The sequence below is a fragment of the Nannospalax galili genome, unplaced genomic scaffold (genome assembly GCF_000622305.1).
Source record: "Nannospalax galili isolate Female #2095 unplaced genomic scaffold, S.galili_v1.0 scaffold185, whole genome shotgun sequence".
Classification (NCBI taxonomy): Eukaryota; Metazoa; Chordata; class Mammalia; order Rodentia; family Spalacidae; genus Nannospalax; species Nannospalax galili.
Window position 1 is genome coordinate 3,260,639 of NW_008355474.1, and position 23,084 is coordinate 3,283,722.

General features: G+C 42.4%; 1 protein-coding gene across 6 annotated transcripts in view; it reads left to right on the plus strand.

Annotated features, from left to right (window-relative positions):
• Positions 1-23,084, plus strand: part of Ntrk3 (neurotrophic receptor tyrosine kinase 3) — a 395,515-nt gene that overhangs the window by 278,364 nt on the left and 94,067 nt on the right. The window contains exons 13-14 of one of the 6 annotated variants that reach the window (XM_008852851.1): positions 10,406-10,540; positions 12,059-14,042. The exons of 4 other annotated variants lie outside the window; for them this stretch is intronic. In XM_008852851.1, the coding sequence (XP_008851073.1) occupies positions 10,406-10,540; positions 12,059-12,177 (254 nt within the window). In that variant the 3' untranslated portion in view covers positions 12,178-14,042. Of the gene's footprint in view, positions 1-10,405; positions 10,541-12,058; positions 14,043-23,084 lie in introns of those variants that run through there. One more of the 6 variants, XM_029555913.1, reaches the window with a different exon arrangement.

Sequence of the window (23,084 nt, forward strand, 5' to 3'; positions counted from 1 at the left end):
TGGGAGAATGGAGAGAGGAGGAGAGGGGAGGGGGAGAGAGGAGAGAGGAGAGAAGAGAGAAAGATGAGATAGAGGATGTAAAGATTCTGCCTTTCAGATCAGACACTAAAGTTTTTGAAGACTGTTGTACTATAGCCCCACCATTATCCTGTAAGGGCTCCAAGCCAATATGAGATTTAATTTAGAAGCTCCAAAAGATTAGATGGAAGCAACAACAAAAACCACAAATTAGTCAATGTGATGAGCAGAAAAGGGAAAAAATATGAAAGAAAATCAGGAAAATCATTCTACTCAAAGTAACATGGCTTTCATTCAATAATAATTTGGAAATTTTAGCCAATGCAATAAAACAAGAAAAGAAATTAAAGAATTGGAAACAGAGAGATGATGGTCCTTATTGTGAATGATATGGTCAGCCTATATAGCAAAAAGTATTTATAAATGAGCCATTAGAACTAATTATTATATTGTGCAAAATTGCTAAAACGAGATCAATAAAATAAGTGCATTTCCAGTGACACACTTCTATAATGTCATCACTCAGAAGGGTGAGGCAAGAGGATTGCATGTTCAAAGCCAGCCTATATACCATACTAAATTCAAGGCCAGACTGAGCTGCTTAGTCAGAGTCTATTTGAACACAATACAATGGGCCAGTGAGATGACTTTGTATGTTAAGATGCTTGATGGCAAGTCTGATGATTGAGTTTGATCCCCAGAACCCACATGGTAGAAGGAAGGAGCCTATTCCCACAACTTGTCCTCTGACCTCCATATGTGCACATAGCATACTCTCCCAAAACCAACCAACCAACCAACCAACCAACCAACCAACCAAACAAACAAACAAACAAATGTTTTAAAACAGCAACAACAGTGTATTTATTAAATATCATTAAAAACGTTAACTTAGTAACATTTACAATGGCAAAAATACAACCCAAAAAAATATGCACCAAAAAAAAATCTTTTCAGAACTGTAGTTTTTAGAACTTAAAAAAAAAAAATTGGATAGAGCTGGCCATGGTGGCACATGCCTTTAATCCCAGCACTTGGAAGGCAGAGGCAGGCAGATCTCTGTGCATTCAAGGCCAGCCTGGTCTACATAGTGAGTTCCAGGACAGCTGGGGCTACAGGGAGACCCTGTCTCAAAAAGACCAAAAAAAAAAAAAAAAAAAATTGGATAGTGTTGATACCAAAATAAAACATCTAACTTTTTTTTTAAAAAAGCTATAAAGACAACAAGAAATATGCCAAATTTTATATTATGGGACAAATATAAAATATTAATGGGTATAAAAGAACAGAGTAATTATGGCATATAACCGATGATGGGAATAGCCATTATAGTAAAGATGTTGATTTTTACTCAGCCCTGTAAACTAAATACAATTCCAATAAAAATCCTAGCAGATTTTTTTGAAGGTTTATACCTAAAAACATGTCCTATCATTTACTTAGGAAGATAAAGATTGGCGACTCTTTAATAAACAAAAACACATCAATTTACAGAAACTAACCCATAAAATCAAATGAGTCAAAGTACCCTGAGATTCTTTAGGACTCTGAAATACAAGCGTGTGCATGTAATGTATGTATAGGTTCTCAGTTTCATTCCTAGCATTACAAGAAAATAAAATAGCATTTTTTTTTTAAAAAAGAATGAAAACTGCATGCATCAACTCAAGAAAACATCATTTTGTTCAGGGTAGTGGTACACATGTGTAAGGCCAGTACCTGAGAAGTGGGTGTAGGTGGATCAGGAATTCAAGGTCATCCTTAGCTACATAGTGACAGTATATTGATAGATACACAGACAGAAATATATAGGAATCTGAATTTTTGTGTATGTCATTGAAATCAGTATGCAAAAGTGAAACTGTTCAACAAAGTAAATGGATAGTGTTACTTCATACCAGTCACAAAATAACTTATAAAATCTGGGTGCAATTAAAAAATAGAGCTTTTTGTTTTAAATTAGCTTCTTGGGGACTAGAGATGGCTCAGCGGTTAAGAACACTGGCTGCTTTTACAGAGGACCCTAGTTCAATTCTCAGCACCCACACGGCACCTAACAACCTGTCTGTGACTCCAGTTCCTCAGGAATCCAACACCTTCTTCTGACCTCTGAAGGCATTGCATGACACAGATGCACTTACATACATGTAGGCAATACTTTCATACACATAAATAAAAAATAATAAAGTATTTAAATTGATTTCTTATTTTAAACTGGTTTGGTGTATTCAGCAAAGTTTCAGTAATAGTCAGTGAATTCCCTTGTGATCCACACCCAGTTTCTGCTATTAAAATAATCCTCTATCCTAATGATGCAGTCATTATAAGTAAGAATCTAGTGCTGGTACATCTCTGTTGAATAAACTCCTCTCCCTCCATCAATATCCTTTCTCTGTCCTAGGTATCTCACTGAATTTAGTGACCAGGTATTCTTAGCCTCATTGGTGAGGTTATATGTAGAATGTCTGTCACTTTAGGTTTGTCAACTGGAGTGATGGAAGACCACAGAGGTAAAGTACCATTCTTATCACACTGTATCAAGATAGACATGTACAGCATATGGCTAACCACTAGGATATTGATCCTGATCACCTGGCACCATGTTTGCCAGGTTTTCCACTGCTTATTTACACCCTTTGACTTTCCACACATTTAAGATATAAGTCAATAGCAGCATACTTAAGATGAGGGAGTTAAGCTCTACCTCCCTGACTGGGGAGTCTCCACATAAAGCATTTAGAACTCTTCTATAAGGGAGATGTATAAAATGTAGGGATCTAAAAAGAGAATAAGACTTCACCCTGAGGAGGGAAACATTTCTTGAAATACAGACTGTAAATAGCATAAAAGGAAAGCTTAATACATTTAAATATATTATTTTATTATTTTTGTAGCCAAGTCTTGTCTTGGGCTTGTTGAAATCCTCTGCTTCAACCACCAGAGTGCTGGAATTCCAAGTATTTACTGCCATACCCAGCTTATGGGTACATTGATTTAAATAGATAAAAACTTGTCCCATTATAAAAAGACAAGGAAACGCCAAGAACACATTCCAATGTGCGCGTCCAACAAAGAATCTGCATAAACCTTTCCCACCTTGTATAAACAACTATGTTTATATAAATGAAAAAAGCTTGTAAATAGGCAGGAAACCCCATTTGAGATGATGTACAGCCTCGGAGATTCATGTTGAAACTACAAGGAAACAACTCTACCACTTCATCACTTTGGAGGGAAAACTGTTCAATAATGTTAGATATGGAAATACAGGATAAGAAGTTCATCTATTTAATAATTATAGAAATATGAGTTACTCTCAACTTTGGGAAAACTTTTAGTGATAGAGTGAAATTAAAGATTTATATACTCTAAAGAAATGTCCTCTAAAGGTGCTTTTGTGCATAGAAATCACCTGTATAGCTTGCTCAAATGCAGGTGTCCATTCAGTAACCTGGAAAGTTCTTGATTTCCACCAGACTCCTACCTGGAGTTGTGGGTTTCATGTGCTTGCATTTTGGGAAACAAGGCTCTAGAGCAGGGGTCAACAAACTGTAGCTTCTGAGCAGCGAGACAATCTGACTCCTGCCTGTTCATGTAAATGAAGTTTTGCTGGGATGCACTCCTTTGTTTACTTGTCTGTGGCTGCTTTCAGACTGTACTGGCAGAATTCAGTAGTGACAACAGGGGCTGTGTAGCATAAAATATTTTCTATCTGGCCCTTTTAACTTTAAAAAGTTTGCTAACTACTTTTCTAGAGCAACTTTTCCACAAGTGCATAGAAAGACTTGCATCATGACATTTATTTCAGCTTTAATTGGGAGTAATGGAAAAATAGATAAAACAAGTATCAGTTGATAAAACTGGCAACTAATTTGTAGTATATTATCATAATGAACTCCATCAATTAGAATTAATGAATGGAGGGCTGTGGATATAGCTCAGTGGTAGAATACTTGCCTACCACTCAAACGGCCTGTGGTTCTATCCTCAGCATTATAGGAAAACAAAACATCAACAGAAATTAATAAATAAAATTCGTGGTTGAAGACTACATGCATCAACAAAAGAGTTCTGCTCAGCTGGATGTGGTGTGGTACAACTGTAATGTCACAATACGAGAGATCAGGAATTCAAGGAACACAGGATTAGGAATTCGTTGCATTAATTGTTTTTCTGTTGCTGCAATAGAATACCCCTCAATCAAGAACAACTTAATGGAGAAAAAGGATTTATTTTGACTGGCAGGTTCCAGAGGAATAGAGTCCGGCATGACAGGGAAGGGCATGGCAACAGTCAGGGAAAGTATGCTGGCAGGAAGAGGAAGCTGGCTGATCACATTTTCATCTACACACAGGAAGCTGAGAGAGAACAGGAAGTGGATGAACTATATAATGAAAGTCTGCCCCCAATAATGTACTTCCTCCAGCAAGGCTCTACTTCCTAAAGGTTCTACAACCTTCTCAAACAGCACCATCAACTGGTGACCAAATAGTCAAAACACATGAGCCTATGGGGAACATTTCCCACTCAAACCATGATGTTTTTCAGCTGTATAGTAGCCCGTTTGAGGTCAGTTTGGACTGTATGAGGCTCTGTCTCACAAAACAAAACCAAAGAAAACTTCGTCTTAAAGTTTAAATAATATGCAAAACAGTACTGTAATTTGGCTATGGATGTAGGTAGATGAGAATGCCTGTAAGTGACAATCATGTATTTCAGAGCAGTAGATAGCTGGTGTGGAAAAATAGGGTGATGGATGGACACAGGTGAGTTCTCTGCCATGCTTATACTATAGGCTGTCCTCAAAAATCTGAAAAGAAGATACCAAAAGATTATACATTTTTAATGCTAGACAGTGGATTCAGAGTTCTGATAGTCTCCATACTTTTCTGATATTTTAAACATGTGAAAAGAGTCCAAAGAATCAAGCAACAGGAAAAAACTATATTGAACATAAAAGATATTATAAAGCGAAGGAAAGAAATGATGATGGATTATTAATACCTGAGATTTTCTCTCGTCTCCACTGAGTACAAAAAGAAGATGCTCAGTGAATGTTGAGGAGAGTAAAGAAGGTTTCTGTCAGATGAATAATACTTCTCAACAAAGTATTGAGTGTTTGGACTCTGAAAGGTGCTTTACAATATCATCAAGTAGAAGAAATTTTACATTCTTTGGGACTAACATTTCTCTCCTTTCACCCCGGATCAGCCTAGTGTTGGGATAGTCTTAGTAATGCCAATGGTGCTGTCCTTCAGCACATCTTCCCCCTTCAGGTACTCCTTATGGATGAGCTGTGTGAACCTTCAAAGTTCTTCCAGGGATGGCTGCTTATGTCTAAGAATCTCAGTAGTCTGTGTACTTTTATCTCACTCAGACATGGTTACCCTCCCATTTGACTTCCTTGGGTATAGTTGTATGAGGGCTGCCTTTAGCCTCAGCTTGCTCCTTTTGAGCCAGCTTCACCCAGCTAGAACCAGACTTGGCCATGCTTGTCAGGGAGCCTGGAAATCTCATCACACATTTTCCCAATGGTATCAATTCTACTTTATAGGAAAAGGTACTCCATATTTAAGCCCAGGGTCTGAGTTCAACATTCATCCATGGAGCATACAACAAGGATATTTCAGTCTCAAGTACCTTTTAATACCCTATAGGGCCCTTTGTAAGACATTGTTATATTATAGTGGTATAGGAATACCTGTCAAATCATACCCTAAGAAATAAAAGATATGCATTAAAAAGCCCAAGGACCATTTTCTACATGCATTACACATGTCAGGAATTGTGGATGATACATTTACCACATTAATTCCTAGCAGTGGCATTTTCAGTGGCTCCCAAAATGTTTTATTTTTATATTATATTTATTTAATTATTGGGTATGTATTTGTATGTATGTATGTGGTTATGCCTATTCCACAATGCATGTGTAGAGCTCAGAGGACAACTTGTGAACACTGATTCTCTCCTCCTGCCGTGTGGCTCCCAGGGATCAAACTCAGGCGGCTGAGCCAGCTTGCCAGCCCCAATATATGTTTTCTAGTGGAAAACTTCATTTCTTTTTTTTTTTTTCCTAGTTCACTGAAATTACATATATAAAATGCCAAGGGATTTCTTTTTTTTCCAGTTAATTTTTTATTTAATAACAACCTACTTAGAAGAAGCATTTCATTACAACATCATTGACATATTCAATAACAATTTTCTGAGCTAAGATGTATCTTTTTCAAAATTGGCTGTAAATTTTTAGTTTTACAGTTGAATTGTTACAGTTATACAATATTCTTTTTTAAAATTTTTACAAAAATTTTATTGAGAATTTCATACATACATATAAGGTGTTTTGATCAGGTCTACCACCTACCTATTCTGTAACTTTAAACAGTGTTTGTTTCTCAGCATTAGTCCATTGTTTCTTTGGGGTCTTTTTACCCTAACTGCCTAGCCAGTTCCTACCTCCTAGTCTTATCACGCCATCCTCTGAAGGGGCTACCCAAACTGCCAATAGAGAATAGGGACGCCGACTGCTCTTATTTTTAAAAATTTTTTACATGTATGAGTGTATTGCCTGCATGTAGGTAGGTGTATCCGTGTCATGAAATGCCTGCAGGGATCAGAAAGGGGTATCAGATCCCCTGCAACTAGAGTTTCACACAGGTGTAAGCTGCCATGTGGGTGCTGGGAATCAAATCCAGTGTCCTCTGCAAGCGCAGTCAGGGCTCTTAACCGCTGAGCTATCTTTCTAGCCCTGAGAACTTATTTCTGAACACAGCACCTCCTGCCCCCACTCATAAAGCCATGTTTGCATGCTGTCTCCCTTCTGTGAGATGATAAGCTTACTCCTCTGCTAGTACCTTCCTTATCTAGAAGGAGTATTAGTTTTATACTAAAGGGAAACCCAGTGGGTGTTGAATGACATTCCCTGGTTTTTAATGTACAGCCAATAGCCAAGCCATGGCCTAATGATTATTAATTATCACACTCAGGTGTGAAGACTAATCATGTGTGTTTTGTAAATAAGTGAAGGGGTGGAGGGGACAAGGGGGTGGTGGGAACACGGTGAACTGGCAAGTATACACCTGATCCACGGTGCATGGCTACATTTCTGCTTCAGCTGATTATTACTGTGCAGAAATGTTAGTTCATCATTGCCAGAACTGTTAGATTTTCAAGGAAAGTTACAAACAGGGATATTTTAACTGTGAAATCTGACTTTTAAGTGCTGGCAACTAAGTAAAAATTCAAAAAAAAAAAAAAATAAAGGTGCATTTGTCTAGGATGGGAGCCCAAGGAACAGAGGAAGAAACTGAGAGATTGATTGATTGATTGATTGATTGATTGATTGATTGATTCTAGGACTATACATGGCCTATGGGTAGCCTTACTAGCTCAAATTATAGAAGGAAAGGTGTGTTTTAAGCAATCCAGTTTGCAGCCAGCAAGGCTGAGATTTGAGACTCACCCACTTGAGTCATCACCTCCAAACTTTTATTGAATTTGATGACAAGAGAAGAAAGAACTTAGATTCAAAAGAGCAATTGCCTTACCAGGAGTAAAGACCCAGAACAAAGCAATTATAACCATATCCCAGAGACTCTGAGAACTGCTTAGTGAACCCTTTCCCCTGGCTGTGGAGGGACCATACCTAGGCAGACAATGAAGCAAGAGGCGTTTGTCTAGGAGGAGCTTTTCTTCAGTGCAGTGAACAATTCTCTTTACCCTTGTTCACACAGTGGTTAGGTAAGGACACTGGACAGAGTTCCCCGGGCACTGTGCTCAGCTCTCCCACCCTTTCTGTGATCACCACTGTGCTCGACTCTTCCTTCCAGATTCCTTACTGCCTCTTGAAAATGGTTAATTCTTATTCTTCTTAGGCTGAACTTCCAGAAATAATATCCAAATGGGGTTTTAATGTCTAGACAGAATTTGGGATTCCTTACTGGAAAGTCTTGTCCATTCATCATGTTACTGTGAGGGTGGTGGGGACCCAGGGAAAAGCTGGCCTTGTACATGCCAGGTGAAAGGAATGGTATAGTATCAGGAGACTGTGTGGATTCCCAGCCAGATAAGCTGTTTGTGAGGAAAGGAAATGCCAGCCCTCTGCTGAAGGCTTACTGGCGGGGCCAGTCTCCTCTCCAATGGCAAATGTTCTTGTAACCACTGCTTTGATTGTCTAACACCTCCTCCTGGGTACTGGTTTTCAGAAAGGGACCTTATTTCCAGGAAGGTCATTTCAAGGACTTTGGAGTTAGAAAGATCTGGATTCCAATTCAAACTGCCACAAAATAACCTTGGGGATTTTTGAAACTAGGATTGAATTAATACCACCCACTTTTGAGGTTGCTGGGGGATATTCAATTAGCTGTACATAGTACGCAGTGCCTGGCATGATGATGAATCTTTGGACTCTAGAGTGATCAGTGGTATATCTGATGATAGGGGTTTGCTGGGAGGCTCTTTCATCATCCTAGGTCTGCTGGAAACATGGCTCAATAACATTTTAATCCTCAGGAAAGGTGGGCGACTATAGCAAGAATGCACTCTGCCTGCTGTAGGGTGGCTCTCTTTCCTGGATTGTCTAGGCCTGTTTCCCTAATAATGAGCTACTAATTCTGGAGTATAGAGTGGTTATCTTGTAGCCACTGTTATGTAAGTGCTTATCATTCCTGTGACCTAACAACTTTAAGCTGACATTACATTTGAAGGGGGAGTAATGGGAAGTAATCCAATGGAGCACTCTCTATATGGTACCTAAAATAACCACATTATGAGTAGGCCAGCTAGCAAAAAGAAGAAGCAGGGACAGGAGAGGTTTTGAGAAACTAAAGTTATATGAAGTAAGTGTGGGCAGGAGACAAGAGAGATGCTGGTTCACTGCGGATGCCAGAAAGCTGGTAGTGCTGGTCAGAGTGCGGGGTTGAAACCTCAGCCAGGGAGAGATGATTGGGGCTTATGCAGTTGTGGGAAAACAGAGATTTGAAATCCTGGGCTTTCTTTGCATTGCACACCCATGGGAACTGGCCTTTCCTTGCTGCAGTGAGGACAGTGGACTTGCCCATGAATATTTAAGCTGCTCTTGGCTCACTGGGGTTGATTCCAATTCCCCATCTTAAGGGCGTTCCATTCTCCTTTTCCCTAGCTTCATCCCTTACAACTCCTTTCCCTTTCCCGAACACATCCTAGAATTTCTGGCAGGCTTCTCAGGAAATGTATGCTTAGACAATCCCTGGAGAGCAGGCTCTGTTCTGAATTACAGAAGGCCCATAAGTTTCTTCATGCTGGATGGCTCTGGGGACAGCTGCTAACAGAAGTTAGTTGTGGGGGTTGGTGGGCCATCAGTGGGCATGGCCTTCTTAGGACGTGCTTGCCTCCTTTTGGTCTTCCTGCTGCCCATTTAGCCTAGTTCCAATGTCTCCTGTGGCCCTGGTCTTCCCTGACCACCTCTGAGCACATGCCTTTTCCTTACTTTTCTGGAGTTGTTATGAGGAAGGGGGAAGGGGCACAGGAGTTTGGAGTGGTGCCTCATATGCTAGCTATCAGACTTTAGCTTTTAGAATCTTGGATGGGCTCCACCTGGGAAAGAGTTCCAGAGAAAACAAACTTTAGATACTGGCTCATATGGTAATGGGTTCATGTTTAAGGAGGCAGCTTTAGGGACCTTGGCAGGGACTTAGGCAGGTTTGGCCCTAGCCTGTAATGGATCTGACATGGTGCCTTCCCTGGCCCATGGATGTGTATGGCCTCTAGAGTTCTCTCTCAGAAGCTGGAATGATACCTCCTCCATAGGAGCTGTGGTCTGAGAGTCTCCATTGAAACAGCAGCTTTTGTTGTTCCAAAGTTTTTTTCCCTGAAAAAAGTGAGAAAGATTTGAAGGAACCTCTCCCACTATCTCATCGTCATCCCTGTCATGTCACTTTCCTCTCGGCCATTAACTGAATTTCTTCTGTGAGACATAAAAAGCCAGAAAAGGGGTTTTGAGTCCAATAGAATCATCTCCCAAGTCATAAAACTCTTCCTCCCCAGCCCAGGAATGGCATACAGAATGATAACAATGGAAATGTTTTGGGTTGCTCAGGCCTAGTAAAGAGATTAATGGACACACAGGTTAAGAAAAGGGTCAGGTAGAATTCATGGTGATGGCAAATATTTCTTCCCTGACTCCAACTTGATCAGTTCAGTAATACCGATATGTGATACTCAGGATAATGAATAGATTTTGTACAAAAAAAAAAAAAAGAATCAGCAAAGCAGTGTGGGTGACAGGTGCTGGGAACACTTGATTTCTGTTTCTGGCATTTTTAACATTTAAGATAACTTCCCCAAGTTTTTGCACTTGGGGTTCAGTACTGACCATTAATACCCCCATATCTGCCTCTTCTGCCAGGGGTCTTTTCAAATATAGACAATCATGGGATATTAAACTTGAAGGACAATAGAGACCATCTAGTCCCATCAACTCACTATATATATGAGGAACCTGAGGTCCAGAGTGGGGATGTGTCTTACCCAAGGACACATGGTGAGTTAACTCCTTTAACATTTTTGTATACAGTAAAGACCCCTCTCCTTACTAGCTTTGATCATTAAGATCCAAAGACTCATAAAACCTCCATGTGTTACTGAAGGCTGGGATATGACTAGTTATCTAGGATGGGATTGGTACTCAAGTCCCTTAGATGAGAGGAATTTCTCTCAGAGAAGGAAGCTTCATAGGGTCTAGGTAAGGCATGTAGCATGAGGGGACCATGGCCTGGGGAGAGGCAGGGGTGTCATAAGTCTTCTTAGCAAGCTGCCCAGGCTTTTGGCTTCCCATCCTTTTTTCTCACATTCCAGCAATGACTTGTTGGGTGTTTAGCACAGAACAGCTATAGCATTCCATGGGAAACTGAGCTTCCCTCTTAATATAATGTCACGAACAAGAGAATAACCTCTATTTTCATAAATCTGACCTCACTCCCTGAAGAAAGAGGTACCATAACATCCCAAACCAGTCATTCCTGTTTTGATCATATTATGGCAGGAGTCTAGGGGAAGTCTCAGTGCAATTGACCTCTGTTTCAGGCTGTCCCAATCATGCATCCCCTAATACTCAATGTCCCATTATGTCCTCTGCATTCCTGCATATGGCTTTCCTAGAAAGGTGGGATTTTTCCATTCACCCACCCCCAACCACTCCCCAACTCTACAGGTATTTTGAAAATCTGGGGTTGATTGAACAATCCCTTTCTGGAGTTTATGAATGCCCATATTTCTGGACATCTAATTCTGTCCCTGGCTATGTGGCCAGAAAGCAAGCAAGCTGTCTTGGAAGCCCTCCCTGCTTGAGGCAGCCCATGACCTTGTGTCCAATGATGCTACTCACTCCTCCATCCCCTGTAAAGTGGGAACTACAGGCTGAGTTCTCAGTCATCATTTCCCAAGCCTTCCATAGCACTGGCGACATAAGGCACAGAGTCAGTGAGAAAGCTTGTAGGCTTGGGTTTATAGTGACCCCAACCTCCTGGTGTGGTTCGAAGTGGTATGAAATTTTAGTTCTTAGAATTAGATCCCTAAGACTGGGTTCTAGAAGAGCATAGCATTCTCCCTGTCTCCTCTGGGAACCCTAGTGTGCACACCCTTCTCCCAGCTCCCCAGAAGCTCATGGTCGGGATCTCTTCTTTCCAGAAACCTGCTCATATAGCAAGACCCCCTTAGATAAGTCTGTTCTACCTCTTCCATGACAGTCCCAGGCCAAACTCCCAAGTTATGCTTGCTTCCCTTCCTCGGTTCAGTGGCAGCTGCAGCAAAATGGAGTGTTTCCAATTTCTCTGACCATGCTTGGTTTTAAGTTACACTCCCACCCCCTTATCCTCCCCTTTTGCTGGCAATTCATTTTAGCTATTCCCAATATATACCTATCTATATCTCTAGATGCACTTTTCAAGTTCCCTCTCTGTTTCCTTCCCTCCTAGTTTTGATCTTCTTTGGGGGTTTTGGTTTTTACTTTATTTTGCTTTTTTCTGTTTTTCTGTTTTTTTTTTCTTTTTGTTTTTTATAGGTTTCAGAGAAATTATGTTGAATCCAATAAGCCTTTCCGGACATTCCAAGCCTCTTAACCATGGTATCTATGTTGAGGATGTCAATGTTTATTTCAGCAAAGGACGTCATGGCTTTTAAAAACTCCTTTTAAGCCTCCTTGTTCTGATGTCACCTTGGTAGGATGGGCCCTCTGAGAGGTTGGAAGCTCTAGGCGTTGTTCTTTTTGGATCCAGGGATGCTAAGTAGAAACTGCATGAACCACCGGTGCTCCCTGCACCCTTTACCACCACTGAGATGGGTATGTCTCCATCCACCACTGGCAGGTTGCCCCTTCCCTCCAGTCATCACTGTGTTCCTTTTTCTGCGGCCTCCGAGGCAGCTCCTGCCAACATCTTTAGAGCCAATAAAGAGAATTAACAACCTGAGCACCAGGAGCCATCTTTTAAACACACTAGCCATTCTCTTGACCCAACCATCACAAGAAAGCCTGATGAAGTCCAGCCGTGCTCCAGCCTCACTTTCCTGCTTGGAAGCGTGGGGTCTCCATGCTGTTCTCTCAGTGATCTCGTCGCCCTGCAGCCTCCAGTGGGGAAGAGTCACAGAGAGCTCCTAAGCAGAGGTGGAGGTGGCACGGTAAGAGGAGGGGGAGCCAGGCCCAAGTATTGCCAACAGATTAGGTCTCAGAGGGAAGAATGGAAGCCAGTCTTTTTTTTTGTTGTTGTTGTGGAGAAAAATACCTTTTTTTAATGGACATATTTGGCCCCTCCTTCCTCTTCTCTCTGGAATGGTTCACAGTGAGTGCGATATTAGAAAGTTCCTTGGAAAGAGATTTTTCCTGACTCCTCCTGGGCCCCTAGAGCTGCAGTTCTGACAAGTTTTGCCTACAGGAGGTCTTGTCCATGAATTGACCATCCTACTAGGACCACAAGGGACCAAGGGAATCAGGGACCAAGGCCCCACCTGCTAGCCCGTGATCCTGGGATTGGCTCTCTCCCCCTACTTCCACTTATTCTTGACTCTGAGAACTTTTGGATCCCAATGGAATCACCATGACAAGGTCAAGATGAACTGAAGGGGAAGAGAAGTAAAACTTGGCCTCCTCCAGCCCCTCTCATGGCACCGATGGAAGTGTCACCCTGTTCTCTGGTCGATATATGTGTTCACTTTGCTTGCTTTCACTCATGCCTTACTCCATAGCCATCCTCTCCCAAAGAGGGGGTTGTCCCTCACCCACTTTCAACTTGACCCTCTGGGGAGAGGGAAGGGGATGACAGTCCCTTGCTTAATAAGAAAGGCAGGGCTTGAAGCTCTGATACCTGAGTATGTTCTGGCTTGGCCCAGCTCTCCCTAGCTCCAGGAGGGTCTCCATTATGGGAAGGAATGTGGAGCACTCTGAGGAGAATTCTTGGGACAACATAAATCATATAACCCAGTATGTTCTGGGGTAGTGTTGCACAGCCATGGAAGGTAGAGACTATGATTTTGGCAAATTTAGCAAATTTACCTGGGAGCTAATGATCCTGGGTCCTGTGGAAAGTAGTTCTTCATGTCAGGTTGCTGGCCTGATGTTAAAGATGCCTCCATGGGGTTTATAAACACGAAGCTTTCCAAGTTCTCACCTGTGACCTGGAGTGTCCTCTGTAATGCCACTTGAGGCTGAGGGTTTCTCCAGGGCCCGGGTGTGTAGTTGTCTAGCCCCTTCCATCTCCCCTCACCCTATTCCTTGTGGCTCCATGTCAGGCTTTTCCCCATCACACCCTGCTGACCCCTTGGGTTCAGTTCTCCTCCCGAGTGTGGCTTTAAGGAGTAAGCTTGAGGATGATGTTTTTAATCGTTGTAAATCATGACCTCATTTCCAGCCTCCAGGCTCCATCCATTCCAGCATCTTTTATTCTGCCATTTCTTCACCTTGTGCTATGACAATGGGGCGTTGTGTTTCCACAGAGACTTATAGGAGTGTTCAGTGTATAGTTTCTTAATAAACACTTTATTTTCTAATGAAATGACTGGATCAGACCTCTTATTTGGAAGATTTGAAAAGAGAATTAAAGCTATAACAATTCCAGGATGCCCACGATTTGTTTCCTGTTTCACTATTACTCTTTCATAGAAGTTTCTTAACACATTAGTTTCTGCTAGTAAAGATGTTTTACAATATGTCCCATTGGTTGGTTTCATGGAGACGTTCCCAGATACATTAGGTTCCTAAAATGCTTCCTCATCTTATTGGGTACTCAGAAAGGTTCAATGGTGGTTCACCAGGATCACATGGCATGAAAGTCAGAAACAATATTGAAACCTGATTCCCATGGTCACTACTAGAGCCACTGATGCCCTCATTTCCTGGGTGCACGGGGATTTTCCTGCTGTTTCAACAGCTAAGGCTTGTAGGTCTTTTCTCCAGAGCTGATATGCAAAGGGACCTGGGAGTTGGGTGGTAGGGAGGCAGCCTTTCTCTTTGGTGCACCAGCAAGCCTGTGGGGTTTTCCTTGGGGTGGAGTAGTTTTGGATCTCATCTGTGAACCTTGGGATATGACCTTACCTAGAGAAGGAATAAACTCTGAGGTTACATGTCAGTCCACATCACTGAGAGACATTTTACACATGCACATATGCACACATACTCTCAGGTGGGTCCATTTGTCATGACAGGTCTCACAGAGACTTCTAGAAAGTAAAGGCAAAACAGTCCCAAGATCCTACTGAAAGTCATAAGTATAGATGAGCTGCCACAACACTCTGACCTTGGATCCTGGTCCCCACCACAAGTAGAATGGCCAAAGTGCCTTCTGTACCTCATAATTTCTTCCCTTGGGAGGAAGAGAAACTATATAAGAGATACAGACAGTGAGGGCTGGAAAAGATACGGGGTGGACTTGAGCTATTCTTTGGGGGCTCCTCAGACTTTGTTGGAACCCTATTGCATAGGAAGTGAAGGGGAAACAAGCCAGGGTAGGTGTCAGATCTGACAGGGTTGTTCAGATGAGATCAGTGCCTTTCTACATAACCTCACTTATTTCCTATGTAAGTCTGCTTGAATCTTTCCTACCTAAATACAAGTTCATGACAGTGGCCTGGCCTATGATAGAGGTTGCTTTAGTTCTGAAGTTTTTGCATTTTCAGTGGTTCCAGGCTATCAGGCTTGGAACAGGGATGTCTGACAGTTGGGACTGTCCTTGGGAGCAAGGAGGGATGTATGGGTTCAAGGGACAGCTTCGATTTTTTTTTTTCATGTGGGAGAGGTTTAAGCTCTGTTTTATTCCCATGCAAGGAGACTGCAGTACATAAAACAGATAGTGGCCCTTGAGCAGATGTGAAGGAGCAGGGCTTGGTTGGCAGGAGCAAGGTAAAGAGCACAGGAGAGCTCATCCCATTTAGCAAGAGGTGAGAGGAAAGGATGGGGGATTAGGGTTATACAGATGTTTGGGGACAACAAAGTGAGGGAGTCTTTAGTGGCTTCTATTTTGTCTATGAAGTGTGAGGCAAGGTCTTGTTCTATGAGTAAGATGATCCAAAGAGAGCTGAGAACGTCTATGATGGCACTGGAAAAGACTGCTACAAATGGTAGAGATATGCAGGAAAGTTACCAGGAAGAAGCAAGACCTTCCTGAGTTTAGGAAATGATGTCTGATCTCCACACCTCTCCTTTCCATGGTTAACTTCTAGGTATTAAAGTGCCATGATACTCCTTCCCCAAATTAGACTGGGGTGGGGGGCATTTCCAGAACTGAGCTCAGCCCAGGAAGGCTACTGGCTTGGACCGGCTTCCATATAGGAGCTCAGGATAACAGCTGGGCCTGCAGCTCCCTGACCTGGGTTTATAGCTCATCAACAGCTATTCACAGTGGGGTTCTTGGGCTTAAGCTTATGGTTTGTCCTACTAGATTTTGCTATAGAGATTCACAGCCCACGAGCCCGGTGAGCTTTACTCTGTAAGGTTGTCTGAGAGGTGCCAGTTTTGTATGCTGGAGACTGAGATACTCAACTCTATCCTTAGTCTGCTATCCCTTTAGTGACGTCGCCAACATAACCTGCAGAGGTTGTTTGTCAGTAGTGCTATGTGACCATGAAGCACTCACTCATTGTCACCATTATGTCTAACTTAGGGAGAACTAGTCAGAGCCAGCACTTCTACCCATTAGACACCAAGGCTCAAACAATTCAATAATTGCTTTCACCCAGATTATGGATGGTGACACCAACATGGACCACAGGGTATGCTTGAGCTTACAGTACTCTTGGGCACTCTCTTGCCCCAAAGAGCAACCCCTTTTTCTGCATCTAGAGGCTCCACCATCATATCCTACCTGCCACCCTCAAGACATGGTCCTCCAGGTACTATCCCTAACTTTAATATGGAACCATCCAAACAGGAAGATTTTAAAACTCTCTAGAAAAGAACATCCGGTGTTCTTTATTATTTTGACATTTAGTGAGCTTGAGTTCCTGGAAGTGTGGTGGGTCATAGACTTAAGATGGATCACCTAGTTTGCAGTTGGTGAGATTCTCAAATAGACAGTGATGACATCCTTAATGCTGGGGAAGACTCACTGGATAAGACCAGCCTCATCCTGAGGAATCAAATCAGGTATCTCAGGTCTGGGCATGTTGCTCTAGATAGGAAGGTGGTAGAAAGAAAATTTTTGCCTGACTACCTGCCCCCATTGAACCTTTCTCACCCTGCCTCAGAGGCCTCCTGGACTGTTGAAACTATGCCATGTGATTCTCACCCAAGCAAAGAAAAGATGCTAGGAAGCTTCAACGTGGAAGCTGAGAAGCTGGCCTTTAGGCACCCTGTCTCCCTTATCTTGCACAGTAAGTCTTTCCTGCAGCCAAGTAGGCACAGTCCCATCCTCACTTCCACCTCCACAGGAATAGGTATGAGTACAACATAATACTAGGCTGTGGCACCTCCTCTGATTCAGCCCAGTTCCTTTAGGCCAAAGCCAGGCTGGAGAAAGGGATCAATAGTCTCAGATACAATAGCAAAGCATCCAGGGAAGGGTTTGGGTCTGTAGATCAAGCACAGAAGTGGGTAGGTCAATGTGTGATGAGTTCATTGTTGACTAGCTTTCTGAGCTAAGCCAGTTGTAGATTAGGACAGAGCAGAGCCTTTTGCCTACAGAGCTGGTTAACTGCTGCACTCAAGCCAGATGAGCACACACATTGCTGCCCATGTGACTTTGATGGCTACTGTGAAACAAAGGTGACGGGGAGAGGGAGGAAAAGGGCTGGTGTGGAATGGAACTAGCTGTGCTGAAGCTTCTCTGGGAAGGATCAAGAAACTGTTCAGTGTGACAAAGGAGAGAATGAGGTGGATAGGGAACTACAGCACCTTTGATTTGCATCTGCAGAGTCCAGTGAGGGCCTGAAGCTCCACTCCTTTCCTCTGCATGCTCTACCCACCCACCCCACTCCTAGTCTTTCATTCTGGTTGATGGGGGCGAATCTACTTTCAGCCTCAAGTTTCTTTGGATAGCTCTGGTTCAGCACTTTGCTTCTCAAATCCTATGGTTACCGCCCCCTCTACTTCCCACTTCCCAGGAGATCCTCAGCCTAGATCTGACAATATATTTTCAGAGCTAAATCAGACTCCTCCTTCAACCCTACTTGAACTCAAAAGTTAAATTGAAGGAGATGTGCTAGCAGGAGTTAAGGTACTGAAATTACATCAGGATTCTGAGGCCCATTGAGGTAGGATTTTAGTTCTATGTCCTTCTACACAAAAAGTGAAATTTCTGCAGAGTGACCTTACCTATTTTGTCCTTAAAGGATGACTTAGGGAAGATAGTTCTGCATGATGGTGTAAGCTTTGTGACCTCTCTGCCTGTGGTCTCTTTCCATCTGGATAACGGCCCCTCCTAACATGCATGTGTGAGTGTGCTTGAGAGAGCCAGATCTTCCCTTGCCACACTCTTCTACTTCCAGGTGGATGTGAATTTTCAAGTGCCTTGCTCAAATATTCTGCATGCTCCAGTCTATGGGACAATGAGAACTGAGAGTAAGGCGGGAGATCCTGAGGTTAAGCCATGACTGGAGCAAGCTTGGCTTCTGTGACAGAAGTGAGATGGGCAGGATGAACTCTGTGGACCATAGATCCTACAGGGTCATGTAGGATGCTAATGCACCTGTGGTAAGAATCTCTAGCCTAGATCTGGTGGATTCTATTTGTAAAGGAACATAGAACTCTTTAGGGGAGAGGGGGACTTCAGGATTATAAAACTCTCAGGGAGTAACCAGAGCTGTGGACTAAAAGCTCTGGTGGGACCTCCATGTTTACAGATTTGGAGATACATGAATTTACTATATAGGACCAGAACACCCCTGGGCTTATCATAATCATGGTGTTAACTCATAACCCTCTGTGAATCAAAGTGTTTCAAAGCCTTTTGAATGCAAATGAACCTGACTTTCAAGTGGTTAAGTGTGAAGAGAGAAGTGTGTGTCATTAGACATAAAGAATGGATCCTGAATTTTCTGAGTGCTCAAACACTGGGCTCTTACTGCACCCATTGTCTAAGAGAAAAGTCCAATGATGTCTGTGGGTTCAGAGAAAGGGTGGTCAAGACTCCTCATTTGGCCATGGAGAAGCTTTGAAGAGCAAGGAGTAAGGCATGCATTCCAGAACTGTGGACCCTAACTGCGTCTTCAAGAGCATCCTGTCAGTGTGGCGCATACTACCAAACCAGACTTTGGTAAGTATTACCTGAGGAGGCCTCAATAGGGACCTGCGTAGCCAGCTTGCCTTCAAGAGCTCTCTTTCCTTTGGTTTCTGTTCCTTCATATGGTTACCATGGCAATGAAATGAAGCTTGGTTCTGCCTTTGGGAATAGCATTGGAGCAAGTGGCCTATTTTCCTTAAAAATATACTTTCTTCTCTTGTCTCCAAAGTTCATTATCCAATGAGAAGGACAGGGGCCCAGATTGGTAAAGGGTAAAGTGACTTCAATGCTTTAGTGCTGTCACATATAGCCTGGCAAACCTCCTTTTACAGACTTCTGAAATGCCATCAACTTTCTTACTTTGAGTTCATGCTAGCTTTGCTCGGTTTGGTTCTTGTGACTTGTGTGATGTTACTACACAAGGTTTGTAACAGCCTATGATGAAGATCATGAAATCCTGATCTTCCAAATGAACTTCTCAGAGAAAGAGAAGGTATATGACTGGAGAGAGGGGCCGTATGAATTCTTGGGGCAGGTGTGTGACTTCATCCTCACACAGCCGAGTTCTTGAGATGCCCTTGAATTTGAAGATGAAAGGATTAAGCCTCTGTCACAGGAGGTTCCCCAGCCTACAGCACCTTTCTCACTGCCAGTCTTTCTTAGACAAGCTGTCTCCAAGCTGTGCCCTTCTGCTTCCAAAGTCAAGGCAAGAGGATATCTGTGACCTGAAGTCTTTGTTCCATGAGCCAACTAATATGTCTCATCAAGGGTCCTTCTCCAAATAATCACAGTGAGCTGGAAGATTCTAGAACGCAAGCTAGATATATGCTAACTAAATCCAGGCTGTGCATTATGTGTACATTGATATGGACAACTTCCTGCTGATAAAGGAGAATGAGTAGCTCTCCAAGCAACTCTTGTCATACACGTTAGTCTCCAAATGGTCAACCTGGCCAAGAGGACACAGCCAGGTTGTGATGCTCTCCGAGTCTTCCCAATTAAGTGCCACAGTTTTGCACTGTTTTGCTTGATAGGAAGTCATATACAGAACCGAACAGTGAGGTCTGGAGTTGGGTCTTTCCCAGTCAGTGGGCAACACCAATATGGAACACATTCTGAGAATGCCCTGCCTGGGAGAATTTAAATTTGGAGTCCATGTTTAGATGAGCCACAAAATGGTTCTATCTTTATGGCAGCAATTTGGCATTTCTTTCTACCCTAACAGGCATTTGCTGCTCAGCCTCTCTGATGCCAAATGGCTAACCTGGTTATAAAGAAGACCAGAATGACACTATTGGGCATTTTCAGGATGATATTTCTGGCCATCTTAATCATTCATTAGGTCAGCCACTTGACCAACTGTTATTCCACATAAATGGATCAGTTTCCTTGGCAAAGCTTTAGTTACTGCAATATGGTTCTCCCTTAATTTGAAATTCCCAAATTGCAGAAAAATCTTTTCCTCACTTTAGTTATTAGATAGATGATGTGAAGATCAAGTGCCCCCCTCTTCACTGGACCTGGCACTGCTTCCCTTGAGTCTATGTGATGCTAAAGATCCATCAGATAACTTTGGAGAATGTTGCTTGGTTTAGTCAGTGCTTACAGGTTAACAGTTTACATTAGGATATTAAAGGCTCTGAGAAGCCCTGCTGTAAATAAATCTTTTTTTTTCATTCTGTGAGTTTTCCAACCTAATTGAAATGATGCATTCTTTACATAACACCCATTAATACATTCAACACACACACTTCAGGAAACACTGGTTATTATGTGGTCAGAAGCTTTTGAGAGTTTGCTCAGTGGTTAAGAACACTGGTTGTTCTTGCAGAAGACCCAGGTTTGAATCCCATCACCCACATGGCAGCTAACAACTGTCCATAACTCCAGTTCCAGGGGATCTGATGGCCTCTTCTGTCCTCGTGGGGATTGCACGACACGGGTGCACTTACCTACATGCAGGCAATACACACATGCACATAAAAATAAAAAATAATAAATAAAATATTTTAAAAAACGAGAACTAAGCAGGATGTTTCATCAGTGACATACCTTCTTATATCAAAGAAGGACCGACCGTAATCTGCATCTCTACCCAGGAGGACATTCAGTCCTTCCTTTTGCCTTCCACACAAAGTCAGAAAATATTCTGAATGCTGGTAGATAAGAAGCTTGGTGAAAGAAATATCCACGATGGCATCACTAAAGAAGATGGTAAGTTCTTCACATGAGAGCTCAAAACTGCACTAAAGCAGCTACCCTTCCAAGTTGATGTCACCTAGTGGTAGCTTGCAGAAATGAAGATGGGAATCCCAGTCTCAGCACTGCTACGAAACAAATGACGTGGGGTAAGTTATATTTCCTTGTTCTGTATTTGTTTCAGTAGCTGACAAAAAGCTTACTGACCCTCATGTAAAATAACCTATTCAACAGGTATTCTGAATGCCATGCCCCCAGGAACCACTGTTGCCTTCTAGTGGGGGATATCCTTTGGTTCTTATTTCTCTGTTGAATATTTTGGCCTATCAGATGGGAAGAGTGAGAGAAAGGAAGCCCTTTCGGGTAGGAATCAGTCAGTTTCTCTGGGTTAGGGGGAGACAAATGCTTGGGAGTTAACAGACCCTTTTTGTCACCTTTGGACAGGGCCAAGCGGGAGTTCTCAGCAAGATTTTCTGACTTTGATCTCAAGAAAGCAGCTATGCCTAACAAATAGTTTGAAATGTCAAAGAATAAATGTTAAGCCTGAGGGGTCTTTCTCTAGGGAGTTGCCTGGGCTGGCGAGGGAGGGAGAGGAGGAGGGAGAGAGGGACACAGCAGAATCTGTCACATAAAGATTCCAACTTGCTTTTGTGATATTTAAGAAAAAGGAAACTGAATTATTTATAGCGTAGAAGATGGAGACAGGTTTAGAGGAGGGACTGGACTGGTGATGGGAATTCACATTCCAGTATTTGGGTGATGAAGTGTCTCTTGACCATTCCTTGCATTGCCTACTGCCATTTTTATTATGACTCCTCAGATAATCCACCTCCTTTGATGCAGGGGTTGGGGAAGGTGATTTCTGGAAACAACTACTACAAAAAATATGGTGTCTTTCCCTCCAAGGGCTTCAAGCACATCCCCCGGTAACCCCTCCTACTCCCTCAATGTCCAGCCTGTGCTTCTCCAGGCAGGAATTCAGACAAGTCCTGCTCCAGTGTGGGTGGGAAGCATTTTGGCCTTAGCTTGAGCACCAGTTGGCCATGTAGGTCTGGGAAGGTGAATTTGCCCCTCAGTCATTTCATCTGGAAGATGGAGACAATTGTCCTGTGTTCCTTCTGGGAAAGCTGGGAATAGAAAAGGATGCCATGTGTTCAAAATACTTCAGTACTTGGTAGTGGGGGCAGGAGCATAGGTATAACCTCTAAATTGTGTGAGAGGGGAAAGATGTGAAGAAATTTAAAAGGGTTGAATCAAAGGTGATAGATGGATGGTAAAGTTAGAGGGAATGGAATCTCTTGTTTATTTCCATCAGTGGTACAAAACAGTGGTTCTTGTTAATCATATCCTGATTCTATAGCATGAGTAATTGGATCCACCAGTGATCTCCATATTTCATTTAAAATGAAAGTTCTAAGCTTCAGTTATTCTGTCTTCCCTCTTCACAACTGATATGAATGTGCTCTTTGCCATTCTTCTAATGATTTTCTGCATGCCCTTGACATTCAGGGATACAAACCATGGAATCAACTTTTAGACACTTTGGGATTGGTGAAGTGTAGATTGAGAACTATTTGAGACTGATTGCTGCTGGGTGGGGGGAGAGTATGGCTTACATACAACCACTGGATGGGCTGCCTAGACTCCAGTGGACGCATTTACACTGAAGGACATTTGGGTACAAATACCTGAATGAATAGGACTGAGAATGTATGGCAGAGCACATAGGGTTCAGCAGGGGGATGGGAGAAGGAATGGATGGGGGAGGGGGTCTGGATTTGAGTGGGAAGTATTGTATGAAATTTAAACAACTCAATAAAAAAGAAAGAAAAAACAAAAACAAAGTGCAAATGAGATTATTGGTGAATCTCAACCAGCAACATTGCGTTTGGGATATATTGTTTTTATTGAAGATATCAGTACTTTCACTTTTTCCCACAGACCTGTTTTTATCCACCTTGAAGAACCTAGAGAGTATTCAGTTAAAATGTCACAATGACACTCTCATTATAAAACTCTGAAAATGCATTTATTGTAATATTCAGTAACTCACTCTATCACCCAGAAAAGTCTACCAAATATTTTAAAGTCTACCAAATGTTTTCCCCCAATTCTATACTTTCTATAATACAGAATTTTGACCAGCGCTTCGATGTAGGACCTTTTATCCTCTTAAAAAATTAT